The 15,321-nt window shown below is 33.7% G+C and overlaps 2 protein-coding genes across 2 annotated transcripts; both read right to left on the bottom strand.

The window, feature by feature from the left end:
• Positions 1-5,500: 5,500 nt before the first annotated feature.
• LOC143053661 (uncharacterized) lies at positions 5,501-6,991 on the bottom strand. Its single transcript, XM_076226450.1, has one exon. The coding sequence runs from the start codon at positions 6,989-6,991 to the stop codon at positions 5,501-5,503; it is 1,491 nt and encodes a 496-aa protein (XP_076082565.1).
• Positions 6,992-7,057: 66 nt separating this feature from the next.
• LOC143053660 (uncharacterized) lies at positions 7,058-7,987 on the bottom strand. Its single transcript, XM_076226449.1, has one exon. It carries the CDS (start codon positions 7,985-7,987, stop codon positions 7,058-7,060), a length of 930 nt encoding a protein of 309 aa, XP_076082564.1.
• Positions 7,988-15,321: the final 7,334 nt, after the last annotated feature.

Raw genomic sequence — 15,321 nt, 5'->3', positions numbered from 1 at the left:
GTATGGATCAATTAATATTTTAAGGGAAAAAATGTCAGGCATAGAAAAACATATTCTTGAAAAATACTCAACATTTAAACTACACTGTGGTCAGATAGTTAAGGGATACTATACTGCATTGTGGAAAAAACAGCTAGACATACATAAAGATGGTAAACTACGAACTTATGTAACATTCAAGTGCAACTATGGTTTTGAAAATTATTTGTCAATAATTCGACATTTTGAGCAAAGGAAATGTATTACTAGATTAAGAATATCTGCTCACAAATTGCAAATTGAATCTGGTAGATACCAGGGTACTCTTCGACAAAACCGAATTTGTCTCAGGTGCACCTCAGGTGAGGTTGAGGATGAAGTTCATTTTTTATTTAAATGTGACACTCATTTATTAAAAAGAGAGGAAATGATGCAAAATATATTAAAATCATGTCCAAACTTTCAAAATTTAAATATTGATAACAAATTAATTTGAATAATGAATAATGAGGATCCTAATGTACTATTTGCATTTTACAAATATATAGAAGATACTAAGAATTAAAGTACAACTTAATCTGCAATAACTAATTCATTATAACTCTTTAATATGAATTTGGATACCCTGTTAAGCCTGCACAGATCATAAGAAGAATTTCAAATTCTTTGGCACCGTCCCTTGATGATCTTTGCTGGCTGGACACAGAATCTATAATCTTAGAAATATGTTTTTAAAATATATTTTCAATAATTAAGGAGCTTGACTCATCTGCATTAAGTACAAGTAGGGACTCCCCTTTAAGCACCGACTCTTGGTGCTTTCTGCAGATAAGTCATATTAAATATCCTAATTAAGTATACCTCATAGTCAAATGTGGGAGTGCTTAATTGCTTTGTTTTTTATTGGGTTCTTTTTGTATTTTTTTGTATTTTTTTTTATATATATTGACATTTCTCCGCATAAACTACTAATGCCTCATGTTTGTCTTCTCAAAGTGAAGATACACTTACCGGGTGCACTTGAGTCATTTTCAACATGGTATTCATTGAATAATAATACATTGCTACTATTTTGTTGAGTGTATTTTCTGTGTTATATTATTTTATTTTATTATTTTTATAACACTTGTTACATATCTTTACTGTGTGTGTATTGCATATGTTATTGTTTATAATAATATTGTCTGTATGATATGCCCTCCTGGGGCCCTAATTTGGTAAATAAAAATATTCTGTTCTATTCTATTCTATTCTATTCTATTCTATTCTAGTACCCGATAAAAGTGCATTGTATTGTTAAAAACAGCCTATATTTATGTAGCAGAAGCATTCTGCTTTCCAGTAAATAGCTAAAAGATTTAACCTTTTCATACTTTTGTAAAACTGCTATATTTTGGGGCCAAAAAGGGGTCTTACTGAACCTACTCCTTTCGAGAGGAGAATGTCATAGGGAGATAACTCAGATAACATGTCTTTTACACAGAAATATGTTATGAATTTACCCACTGTGTTTTTTCCCCTATATTCTATTTTCTGAAAAAACACTATAAAGAGAGTATCTTCTTATATTTTTTTTTCTGAAAATAACACACATAATTTGGTTTACCTTATATCTGAGCTATACAAAATCAAACAATTTTGCGCCACCTGCAGCTTGAAAAAAGTTCCGTGACCGATAATTCTTATTATATTTTAGAAAAAGCATACAAACCACATTTTCGCAAATTATTTAAAAATTCTATCGATTTTAATTTAGACCCTCCAACTACCGTAAGTAAGAAACATCGTTCAGTAGTAGCGGTGACAATTTAACAATTCATTATTGCGAACGTTAAATCAGTAATTGAGGCCCAAAGTTCCTGTGATCAATGTATGACCCTCATGCATGTAATTTAGGTCACATTGTATAATAATAGATAATATCAAATTTGCCGTTCAAACATTCATACAAGTCTGCATGTACAATTAACAGAGCAAGGACGTATGATACTATGATATCTAAGGTGTGCGTCCTTGAGACGAATATGTCCGAGACATATTAGGTCATATTAAAATATTGAATATTTTGTAGACACAGTTTTGTCTCTGCTTTTAAGGGAGCTAGCTACGTTTTGATTTCTAGTTAGGGAGAGGGGGAGGCTAGGATGAAATTTGAAAAAAATAGGCAGGACAGGAGTTTTGAGTAAAAAAAAGGCAGAATGAGACACTTTTTGACACAATTTTGACACAATGCTCTGGCAGTCTCGGAATACATGTTATGAAAAATATACCTTCATGACTAACTTATTTAGATAATTACAATTTGAAATGATTTTGATAAAACAAAATTAGATTTCAGGGGGGGGGGGGGGGGGTATATGAAAATTTGAACAAAGGCACTTTGTTAAAGAAAAAGGCAGGATGACAACAAAATTTAAAAAAAAATCCCCCAAACTTTTTGACTGGGCCTTAATTAGTATATTAACAATGTCATAATACCTATTCCTGTTGGAACAAATATTCTATATACCATTTATTCCGTTAGGAACTTATACTATAATATTTATTCCTGTGGAAATAATATTTCAGAATATTTCTTCCTTTTGGAACTTATATTATGAAGGAACTTCTATTCTGTGACAAGAACACTAAAGGCGATACTACTCATCACTGTGATAAATGTGGTAAAGGATTTAGTCAGCATGGTTGTTTAAAGAGACACATGCGAACACATACAGGTGATAAATCTCATTAATGTGATGTATGTGGTAGAGGGTTTAGTCAGCTAAGCAGTTAACAGAGTCACATGACAGTGATATTGTTTGCCTTAAATTACCGGAGAATAAAGGCTTTTTCCCCTGGAGAAGAATCTCAATTTGAATAAGAAATGGCTTAAAATTATTCCCAAAAAGACAACTTTTTTCCCAAACATTGCAGTCTCAGCAGTAATTGTGCATGAATACAAACCGAAAAAACACTCATTTATACATTTTTCATGCCTAAAATGACTATATGTGCAGATTTGAGGATCAATTTATGTATCATCACTGACAATAAGGGGTCTTATTTCAAATGAGGGTTTACCTCTTTAAAGGGGTCTGCAAATTGAAGTTCCAGTCAAGTTCATGGTTTATTATAAATTTCCCAATTTGATAAAAATGATGCATATTTTCCCAATAAAAAAGGATACAGGTAGTTTTGAAAAAAGCTAACAATATCACTGCATGAGAATACATACAGGCGATAGACCTCGAGACTGTGGTGTATGTGGATTTAGTCAGCTATGTAGTTTAATTACAGACACACATGAGAACTCATACAGGTGTTAGACTGCATGTCTGTGATTTATGCGGTAAGGGTTCATTCAGGTGTATGATTAACAGATGCACATGAGAACAGTTTCCAACTCATACATGTGACAAACCACATGTCTGTGATGTATGTGTTAAAGGGTTCAGTCCGCGTAGTTGTTTAGGTACAGAGATGGCTTTACTGTATGGATGTGGTGTTCTGATGTAGTAAAGGTTTTAGTCAGCATGTTGACGTAAGGGAGCTACCATTTGATTGTATAGGGAGGGGGGCTTGGATTAAATTTTTAAAAAAAGTACAGGACAGGAGTTTTGAGTAAAAATAATCAGGCTGAGACCCAGGATGACAATTTAGGAGAAAAAAAAGGACAGGATCGAATAGAGTGGAAAATAAAAAGGCAGGACATAGATTACAACTGAAAAATGCATTTTTTTTTAATCCTAGCCCCCACCCCCCAATAAAAATTAAATGGTATCTCCTTAAAGAGACACATTTTATTAATGCATACTGGACATAAACGAATGTCCGTAGTTGAGTGTTCAGTGAGAGTAGTAACTTACATATACCAGTTAGAACATGTACCAGCGATGAGTTCTATAAATATAAATTTAGTTTTGAATAATGCATTTGATTAAGTGACTTACAAGATCTTACAAAGGACCCACACCTACGACAAACAGTATAAATATGATACAAGGCTATGCACGTGCTTTTGAGTTATTTCAGAAGAAATGTCTTTTAGAACAGTTTAGAACACACAACTAGGAAATAATATTTTCATGAACCCCATAAATGTGATATATTTATTAGAGGGTTTGATTAATAATGCTAATGATAGATACTTTAAACAGTGACTTTAAATACTTTTTTTTAAAAAAGAGGATTAAATCAGAATATTGAAATGTTTCAGTTTTCATAAAATTTCAACGGTATTCTGGGACCGGCGTGGCCTCGGGCGTGGCAGGTATGAAAAGTCAAAGAATTTCTTTAATGACATTTTGGTTATTGTTAAATAATTGACACAGATATTCAGATGCAATACTATTTACACTTGCATTTAATAATTGAATGCTTCTTTTTGTAACTTCATTGGGGTGTAAAAGCGTTGACCGAAGTACATTTTGTATGAAGCGCGGAAACGCTTCATATTAAAATTGTGCGCACGGTCAACGCTTTTACAACCCTATGAAGTTACAAAAAGAAGCAGTCAATACTTATAATTACATTTTTTAGCAATGATATTGAAAACACGAATTTTGTTATTGTTTTATTTAATTCACCTGTGCACTTTATTGTGGGACCACGTGTTATCATGAATGCAATGCAATTGCTTACGGAATAGCACGTGATGTGCAGTTATCCAATCAGAATAAAGTATCATAATGAAACATACATCTAATATAATTATTATTCCTTGATATATAATTCTTTTATTAAATATAAAGTTTTTGGTTAAAAATTATTCTCGGCTGCCTATTCTTTTAATTTTATTTCTCCCCCCACCATATTTTAATAACTCTTTATGGAAGTGAATGTTTGGACCACACAGTAAATCAAAAACAAAGTCAAGTATGCGTATCAAATCAGTTCTTTAATTTCGTTGTATACGATACGATTCTCTGCAAATACATAAATTATAAATCATAAATAACAGTGAAACTAAATTCCGTTATCCATAAAAATAATATACAGCGCATTAATTACTTCTCAATCATAAAAATATAAAGAAACATGTTTCCTGATAAAAGTACAAAGTTTGCACAAATGATTAAATCAATATATTTCATTTACGGAACATTGTTACAATTCTTGCTAAGGAAATGAATGATAAAGTCGGATTAAATATATTCTTACCGATTATGCTCTCTTATAAAAAACATCTTGTGTGTCCAAATAAAATCCAAATAATAAACTGCCGTAAACAAATTGATTTAACATTCATAGGAAAACATAACGTCATAAAGACGGACGGCAAATACAGCAAATATATTTAGCGCCGTAAACGTCAATTATTACAAAGAAAAAATAGCTTTTACAAAAAGCTTACCTATAGATTAAAAAGTGACAGCCAAGTGACGATCTATACACTGTTAGTGCTTATATATAAATGTATCTTCTACCAAATATTAAAAATAAGAATATAAACAAATATAATTCTTACACTCCTCACCATGAAATTCTATAATTTCATAAAAAAAATATTAACACACACAAACAAAAATATATATACAATCTATAAATCTGAACCTTCTAGTAAACATAGTTTTGTTATTGGTCTTACTAATACTGATTTGTGAGTTTTGACAACACAGCTACGTACATGCCCATCCCGACCCACTTTAACCTCGGTAACTCTGCCCAACGGCCATTGTCCTCTTTGCACATTAACCTCAGCTACAAGTACGATATCGCCTTTTCGTATATCAGTGTTCGGTCTTTGCCATTTTGGGCGCATCTGCAATGTTGGAAGATACTCGCGAATCCATCTTCTCCAGAACACGTTTGCGAGATATTGGACCTGTTTCCACCATCGTCTAGCATAAATATCTGTCTTTTTGAAGATACCACTAGGAATACAGGAATTTGACTTCATTAATAGTAACATATTTGGTGTAAGTACAGATGGGTCGTTGGGATCATCGCTCACTGGCGTAATAGGTCTGTCATTCAAAATTTTTTCAACCTCAGCCATCAACGTTAAAAGCTGTTCATCATTTAAAAGCTGTTCCTTTACTAACGCTTTCAAAATTGTACGAGTGGACCGAATTAAACGCTCCCATGAACCACCCATGTGACTTGCTAAAGGTGGATTAAAATGCCATTCAATCTCCTGTTGTAACATGTGTCTTCCAATTTTTGATTGGTTCCATTCTTTAATTGATTTACGTAGTTCACTGTCTTCGCTTACAAGGTTAGTTCCATTGTCGCTGTACATCTTTGTTGGTACACCTCGTCGGCTTATGAAGCTTTGAAAAGCGGATAAAAACGACTCCATGGTTAAGGTGTGGGCCACTTCTAGATGAACTGCTCTTGTTGTGAGACATGTAAATAGGCAACCATATCTTTTTACATGTGAACGACCTAACTTTACCAAAAGGGGTCCAAAATAGTCGATTCCGACAAATGTAAACGGGGGTTTGTCAGCAATTATCTGTTCATCAAGAAGAGGTGCCATCTGTTGTACGCAAAGTGGACGGTGTTGACGTTTACATGGAATACAGCATTCGATTACTTTCTTAACAAGACTAGGTCCTTTTAAAATCCAGTATTTCATACGTGTGGCTGCAAGCACCTGTTGTCTTCCTACGTGACCCTGATTTTCGTGATAGAAACGAACAATTAACGAAGTAACATGATGATTATCTGGTAGGATTATGGGGTATTCATCATGGTTTGAGGTACTTAAGCGTCCTTTTGCTCGGATAAGCTCATTATCGAGTACAGGATTAAGAGAAGCGATACGGCTGTCTTTTTTCACGGGCGTATCCTTCTTCAATTTGATTATTTCGCCTTTGAAGTAAGTTGATTGTACATTAACTAATATTACATTGCTAGCAATTTTCAGTTCTGACAAAGTGAGATCACCAGTTCTGCACTGAACTTGATGATTAAGGTATCGTTGTCTGCAATAAAACTTGAACCTAATCAACCACGCTGTTGTTCGTAGTAGTTTTGTCCAGTCGGAGAAATAGTTCATTAGATAATCAGTGGTGTTGTTTGTCATAGCATGGATCGCCACCTCCTTCTTAAGTTCGGTGTCATTTTCTGTTACCTCTTGTAGCTCATTGCGTTAGTCTTGTGGCCAGTATTTTGAATCTTCCAAGAGAAAGTTCGGACCATTTAACCATATATTTAGTTTCTTACTATCACAAGCGTCTATTCCTCTTGATGCTATGTCCGCGGGATTCCAAGGTGAATCTACGTGATGCCATTGGTCTAGACTAGTTGTATTGTGAATTATGCTTAATCTATTAGCTACAAAGGTTTTGAATCGCCGTGATGTATTTCTAATGTAGCCCAACACTATAGTCGAGTCTGTCCAGAAGGTAACGTTATCAACCTTTATTTCAAGTTCATCATTCAGGATTTGGTATAAGCGGCATGCAGTGACAGCTCCTGATAATTCAAGTCTTGGTATTGACATCTGTTTAATTGGTGCTAGTCGTGCCTTTCCTATGATTAAAGAGCAAGTAATTTTGTCATTTCCATCAACTAGTCTCAGATAGGCACACGCTCCATAACCAAGTTCTGATCCATCACTGAAAAGGTGCAATTGAGCGTTCTTAATGTGTTGAAATTCTTTTGGTCGAAAACAGCGATTCACAGACAAACTTTCAATACAGGGTAGACTCGTTAACCAATTTTTCCATTCGTCACAGTAATGTTGTGGAATCTGTTCATCCCATCCAAGCTTCAATCGGCATAAGTTCTGTACAATTGCTTTTGCTCGCAGTGTAACTGGTGACACAAGCCCGAGAGGATCAAATATTGAACTTACAATGGACAATATACCACGTCTAGTTAACGGTTTATCTGTTAACTTTACTTTAAATCTGATTTTATCTTCATTAACATCCCAGATTACACCCAGGGCCTTATCGTTCGGCAGCACATCTCCAGGGCTAAGATTTACTACAGCAGGAGCAAGTTCAGACTCCGTTATAGCTTTTAATACATCTCTACTATTACTGAGCCATTTTGTTAGTCGGAAGCCACCCATTTTCATAAGTGACTGTAAGTCAATAGCCAGTTTAATAGGTTCCTGCTCGGATGACACAGACTTCAGACAATCGTCAACATAAAAAAATTTTCTCTACTGTAGTAGATACTTCCAGATCAAAAAGATGGGAATTATCTCTTGCTGTCCGTTTTAATGCATATCCAGCACAACTGGGTGACGATGTAGCACCAAACAAATGTACTTGCATGCAATAACTTCTGGGTTTCTGGTTTAAGTCACCGTTAGGCCACCATAGAAAACGCAAGACATCACAGTCCTCCTCTTGCACACGAACTTGATGGAACATAGCTTCGATGTCGGCTGCTAAGGCTATCTGCCCCTGTCTGAACCTAATTAAAACACCAACCAAACTGTTCATGAGATCAGGTCCCTGTAAAAGTTTACTGTTGAGTGATATTCCTTGATATTTAGCTGCGCAGTCAAAAACTACCCGTACTTTTCCTGGTTTGTTTACATTCGTGACAGGATGATGAGGTAAGTACCACATTCGTTTTGATTCGGAGTCGATGTTTGACACTTCTTTTGCATAACCCTTTTCTATATATTCATTTACAGTGGTCGTGTACATCTTATGTAATGTGTCGTCACGTTCCAAGTTACGTTTCAGCTACTGTAAACGGGCGTGTGCCATAGCTATATTATTTGTTAACGAAGTGTTTTTATCCCGCCAAGGCAGTCCTAGTTTGTAATGTCCATCCTCGTAAGTAATGGACGATTCCATAATGTCCAAAGCTTGTTTGTCTTCTACAGACATGAGGGCCCTCATGGGGTTTTTGATTATGTGATTACTTGGCCGTTTTTTTAATGATTATTTGATTATTAAGCCAAATATTTCATGATTATTTGATTACCTAGGACTGTATTTTTAGTTTATGATTATTTGATTACTAAAGATAAGCAAATATTTAATGATTATGTGATTATATTGGCAAAAAAATGGTGATTATGTGATTACTAGGACCCCCCATGAGGGGCCTCAGACATCAAATTCTTGTCATCGCTCTTGTTATCGTTAAAATCAGTTGTCCACATACGTTCCAGTTGTCTCTGTAACAGAACATCTTTTGACTCTTCAAAATGTACGTTTATAACATTTGATGAAGAGGTATTTCTAATAGGTCCGCGAATTGACCACCCGAGGCGTGATCGAATTGCATAGGTTTGTTTACCTGTACCGGATCTTACTTCCAACGGTATATGAGCTTCAGGTGAGTCAGTGCCAATCAGTAACATTACATCATTGGTGTCAATTTTCGGAATATCAATATCAGCTAAATATGCTAGTTTTCTAATGTCGGCGTTTTCAGCTGCTGAGCGGGTGGATATCGGAAGCTTTTTCACTGACCAAACTTTTTGTAACGATACGTCTTCATCGCCATCGATGGGTCTTACCTGTAAATCGACTTCTTGGCCGTGAATCGTACTACCGGACGAGCTTACTGTAGACATATGACATGTGACTGGTCTGGTGGCGAGATTTAGTTTTTTCAATAGCCGCTCATCACACAAAGTTGTATCCGCACCATCGTCTAATAAGGCATACGTTTGACAAGAGTTACCGTCCCCACCCCTTACAAGGACAGGAATAATCCCCAGACAATTTCTGATAAGAGAACTATCAGTGGCAGCACAGTTAACAGAAGGGGAAGCTGTATTATCAGACTCTGGTTTTACCCAACTGTGTAATAATAAATTGTGTTTTACATTACAATCACTAACAGTACATGATTTTGGTTTCCTACAACTATTTGCAAAATGTTTACCCTTTAAACAATTATAACACAATCTATTTCTACTGACAAATTTCAGTCTATCTGCTAAGTTCATTGACTTGAACTTACTACAAAATTCTATGTACCTACATGTACCATTACAACAAATACACTTTTGCTCATGTTTGACATTTTCACTTGTATGTAAATTATTTGTGGCATATGTTGAGACTTTTTCTCTGACATAATCATGCGGCTTATTTCTCATGCCACTTGAACCTTTAATATCAGCTTTTCTTTAGTAAGATCAAGCCCATACATAGACGCAGCTATGCGAGATTTCTGATCAATAAATTTTGTAAGATCAGTAAAACGTGGTTCTCTACCTGACTCTGTTATAGAGTGTGCAATATCTACCCATTTTACTCGTAAGTGCATTGGTAACCTCTTTACAATTTTTCTCAAGTTGTCTGAATTATCGATGTCAGAAATAAAACCTAACTGTGATAATGTAATTTCACACTTTTGTATATCAAGGGATAGTTGTGACAAAGAATCTAGATCTTGTGCATTTATCTGTGTTCCATATACCAATTTTTCAATGTATGACCTAGCAATTATATGTGATCTACCATAACGGGAATATAATATTGACCTAGCTCGCTTATAACCATCAGTTGGTTCTAACAATACGCAGTCTTCAATAGAAGACTTTGCTTCACCTTTGCAATATTGAATTAAATAGCTTAACCTCATTTGATCGTCACCTACTCTATTTTCTACATTAGTTTCAAAATGCTTAATGAGTTTTGTATAATTAATTGGTTTACCATCAAATGTCAACAGTTCAGGTTTTGGTAAATTAAATCCTTGAAGAGTAGACGCCAGTCGCTGGAAGGCTGAGTCGATACTGCTGATGTTGGACTTTGAACTTCCGGCTGTGAACTCGCACTTTTCGTCTGAATCGGTCTTCGTTGCTTTCGTCTCTGAAACCTCTTGAATATCAATGTCATCATTTATCAAAATGTTATTTCTACGTGAAGAAACGGCTCTTTCTGCAATGATGCCTTTATTTTGATTTGTGTTTATAATGTCATTGTCTTCGTCGTACGCTTCTTGCCACATTTGTTCCTCCAAATTTGCTTCTTCAAGTTCACTACGTTTTTCTAATAATTGTTCTTTTATTTCTAACTCCCTTTTTTCACGCTCTAACTTGAGTTTTTCTTCAGTTTTCTTTAGTTTGTGTTCGGCTTTCAATCGATTAGCCCTTGCCGTCCTCAATTTGGCCTTTGATGAAGAGGAACTCGACGAACTTATTCGGCTGCCAACCTCGTCATCGGCAATATTTTCCATTGATCCGTTGATCCATTCTGAAAATCTTTCCCGGAACTCCTTCAGGTTTTTCTGACAGCTATCAAAGTTCATCTCCAAAGTCTCCACTACATGAACATCGGGGCATAAATCTAAACAGTTCATATGAGATGTTTTAAATTCTTCAAAACGGTCACAAAGTTTGACATACAAATTTTTCACAGTTTCCTTGTTATCTCGGGAAATCATTTTCTTCTCAAGTTCATTATACAGTTTCGTCAACTGTGACAAATTAGTTGTACGTTGTCTTCTAACTGTTTCATATTCATAAATATGACCATCGCCGTCCGAATGCGCCTCTCTATCCATCTTTTCTTTATAGTGAATCGAGAATTGTTTGGACCACACAGTAAATCAAAACAAAGTCAAGTATGCGTATCAAATCAGTTCTTTAATTTCGTTGTATAATACGATACGATTCTCTGCAAATACATAAATTATAAATCATAAATAACAGTGAAACTAAATTCCGTTATCCATAAAAATAATATACAGCGCATTAATTACTTCTCAATCATAAAAATATAAAGAAACATGTTTCCTGATAAAAGTACAAAGTTTGCACAAATGATTAAATCAATATATTTCATTTACGGAACATTCTTACAATTCTTGCTAAAGAAATGAATGATAAAGTCGGATTAAATATATTCTTACCGATTATGCTCTCTTATAAAAAACATCTTGTGTGTCCAAATAAAATCCAAATAATAAACTGCCGTAAACAAATTGAAATAACATTCATAGGAAAACATAACGTCATAAAGACGGACGGCAAATACAGCAAATATATTTAGCGCCGTAAACGTCAATTATTACAAAGAAAAAATAGCTTTTACAAAAAACTTACCTATAGATTAAAAAGTGACAGCCAAGTGACGATCTACACACTGTTAGTGCTTATATATAAATGTATCTTCTACCAAATATTAAAAATAAGAATATAAACAAATATAATTCTTACAGTAAAGTTTGGGGTGTAAGCCAAGTGTTCAAAGATTCGGATCCATTTTAACATTTACATATTAAATTTATTTAAGAAATTTTAGGAGTACAGTGCAAAACAACAAATGTACCCTGTTTAGCTGAGACAAACAGATTCAGCTTTCAGCTATGAAATTTGTAAACCACATTGTGAACTCGCCTAAATCAGAATATATTATATAAAAATACTGAAATACAGCATTATTTAGTGAGAATTTACATATGGCTGTCAATGAGATATAGCCCCGTTTTTTTGTGTAAATCATCTTCATTTTCTTGTCTTGCGTCTGTATCAGCCATCATTAAAGTTCGTGAAGAGTTCAAAAGGTCGAAAATGTTATGTCAGATGTATACATACAAGATCATCATATATATATGATAGTTAAACGAGGATTTGTGAAGAAAAGAACAGATATTTATCAAATAATTATCAAACATGCTGAAAAATTTAAACGTTAAACAATAGTGTTGAACAAAAGTATGTTTAACTTATAAAAGGGGGAAGGGGTGTCGAAACTCCATGATGTAGGCAAATGTTTTCAAAATTTACATTTTCTTTGAGAATTTTTTCTTTTGTGTGTTGCTTTTATAGTATCAGAATTGTAGAAAATCGTACAGATTTGTCGTTTTTCCGTTCACACGATGCGATTTTGAACCGATTTGTCGGATGAAAATAGGGTACCAACCGATTTGGAAACTACTTTTTGATTAACAAAACGACATCCGATTTTAGTGTTTACACGGTGCGATTTTTGATGAAACGACATCACAGGTAAAAAGTCGGATGGAAAATCGTACCGTGTAAACGCACCTTAACACTTTAGTCCATAAAATATATAATAATGTAGAGAAAACAAGTAAATGGGTTAACATTGTAAAAGACTGGTTAAATAAATTAGGTTTTGGTCATCTCACTTTTGATACTATTAATTTAAAATATCACATAAATACTATCCAACAAAGAATCTATGACCAGGCTTATCAAATTATGAATTGCTCTATCAATAAATGTGAAAAATTAAATTTCTTTTGTCATACTAAAAGAATTAGAAAAAGGCCCCCATATAATGATATATGTAAACTCAAAACTGACCGATCAGTTTTCAGTAAATTTAAACTAAGTGCCCATTCCCTAGCAATTGAAAGAGGGCGTTATACCAACATTGAAAGAAGTAAACGCATTTGCTTATCCTGTAACAGACAAGAAATTGAGGATGAATACCATTTCTTCTCAATCTGTCCATGCTATAAATCATTGAGGGATACCTATATACAAAATATTAATAAAAATCTTAATTTCAATTTTATTAAATTTTAGTCCGCTATAACACTGAAGCATTTGACTGCCCTTTTAAATAGCAGCCAGTCTACCAGTCATTATAAAAATCACCCTAAAGTATATTAATGATTGTTTTTTATTGAGAACATCTGTATAACTTGTATTTCTTTTAATATGCAACCTAATTTTTGTTTGTGTTCTTTTTTTAATTGTTCATGAACAATCAGTAATGTGTTAACTGTTGATATTTATAGTCTTTTCTTCTTCGCTGTGAATACCACTGTCACTCTAATATAATTATAATCAATTTAACTATTGTCAATTTATTGTCTTAATTTAAATATATATATACAAATTCAAATTCAAATATATTTTATTGCTAATCAAAGCGCCCACAAGGAGCAGAACAATCAACATTAATTACATACAAATGATTACAAGTGATTCAATATTATTAACATACAATGTTATAAAAAAAAAACAAAAAAAAAAAACCAAACCAAAAAATATTTATTAAGACAAGTACAAGAATACAACAAGCACAGTGTTTAATAACATAAGGGGGTGACTGGGCATTTTTATATCTATATATCATTTAAGGAAACTTTCCTATATGAGGATCAATTTTCCAATAATTCTCCGAGTTTCTGGAGTATGAAAGTATCTTCAGAGGACATTAGCCAAATAAATTGTGATTTAATATCTAAACCACTAAAATTTTTAAACCGTTGTTTTATTTCATTTAAAAAGTTGAAACGAATATTTGAAAGTTTGTGGCACTGAAGAAGAAAATGAATTTCATCCTCAACCTCAGTACCGCACAATTTACAGATACGTTCTGACACTGTCAGATTTTTGTACCTTCCCCTCTCAATCTCTAAATCGTGAGCACTGATACGGAATTTTGTTAAATAATGTCTATATCTAAAATTTTCCTGCAAAAGGTAATTTTCTAAGCAAAATCTGCTTTTAAAAAGTCTATAAGTTCTGAGCTTGTTACCATATAGTTTATTGCCTCTGAAATCATTATTAAGCTCAGTTTGCCATATTAAATCATATTTTGATTGCATCTTTTTGCATAAATAGTTTTTTAACTTCGTCTTTAAATTAAGTGCATAATTTTCATTGATGCTAAAGTATTTAAATAAAGTTTGAATACTGGTATACCAGCTCTTTTTCTGCTCATCATGTAGAGATTTTGAGAGGTTGAAAGCCTCTTTTAATAATAAGTCATCAGATTTTTTTAAACGTATATAATATTTAAACATATTTAACAAAACCTCCAAAAATAGAGGATATCTGCCCAGTTCACCCATAACTGCAATATTTGTTGCTTTTTTACTTACTCCAAGTATAAATTTACAAAAGCTTAAATGAGCCTTCTCTACTGGCAGGTCTCCACATAGTTTTTTGAAATAGTTATCCCCTTGAGTGTTTAGTTTGTGAAAGTTAATGTCACCCCATATTTCACTGCCATACATTAAGACGGATTTAACTGTATGGTCAAAAACATGAATGAGAGTTTTTATTTTTGGTTTATGACCTGAGAAACATTTTTTTAGATTAAATAAGGCCTTTAACCCTTTATTATACATTTCATGTTGGGCATCTGTAAATTTGCCATTAATACTAAATTTGACACCCAAGTAGGTATAATTTTTTGTGTTCGTTAGGGGGGTATTATTTAAATGAAATTGAGTAGAAAGAAGTCTACCAGAATTGCTAAAAATCATGACTTTGGATTTAGTAATGTTAACTTCCAGTCCCCAATTATTGCAATATATCTGTAGTTTATCAAGACATTCTTGTAGACCCCTAGGAGTTTCAGAAAGCAAAATTAGATCATCTGCATACATCAGACAATTAAGTTTTGTATTATTTAGTTTAACTGGAAAGCAATCCTCATCAAATATTTCTGGAATATCATTAACAAAAATGTTGTATAAGATGGGACTTAAATTATCTCC

The sequence above is a fragment of the Mytilus galloprovincialis genome, chromosome 12 (assembly GCF_965363235.1).
Source record: "Mytilus galloprovincialis chromosome 12, xbMytGall1.hap1.1, whole genome shotgun sequence".
Classification (NCBI taxonomy): Eukaryota; Metazoa; Mollusca; class Bivalvia; order Mytilida; family Mytilidae; genus Mytilus; species Mytilus galloprovincialis.
The sequence above is the reverse complement of the archived record's forward strand: the minus strand, read 5'-3'. Positions and strand labels throughout refer to the sequence as shown.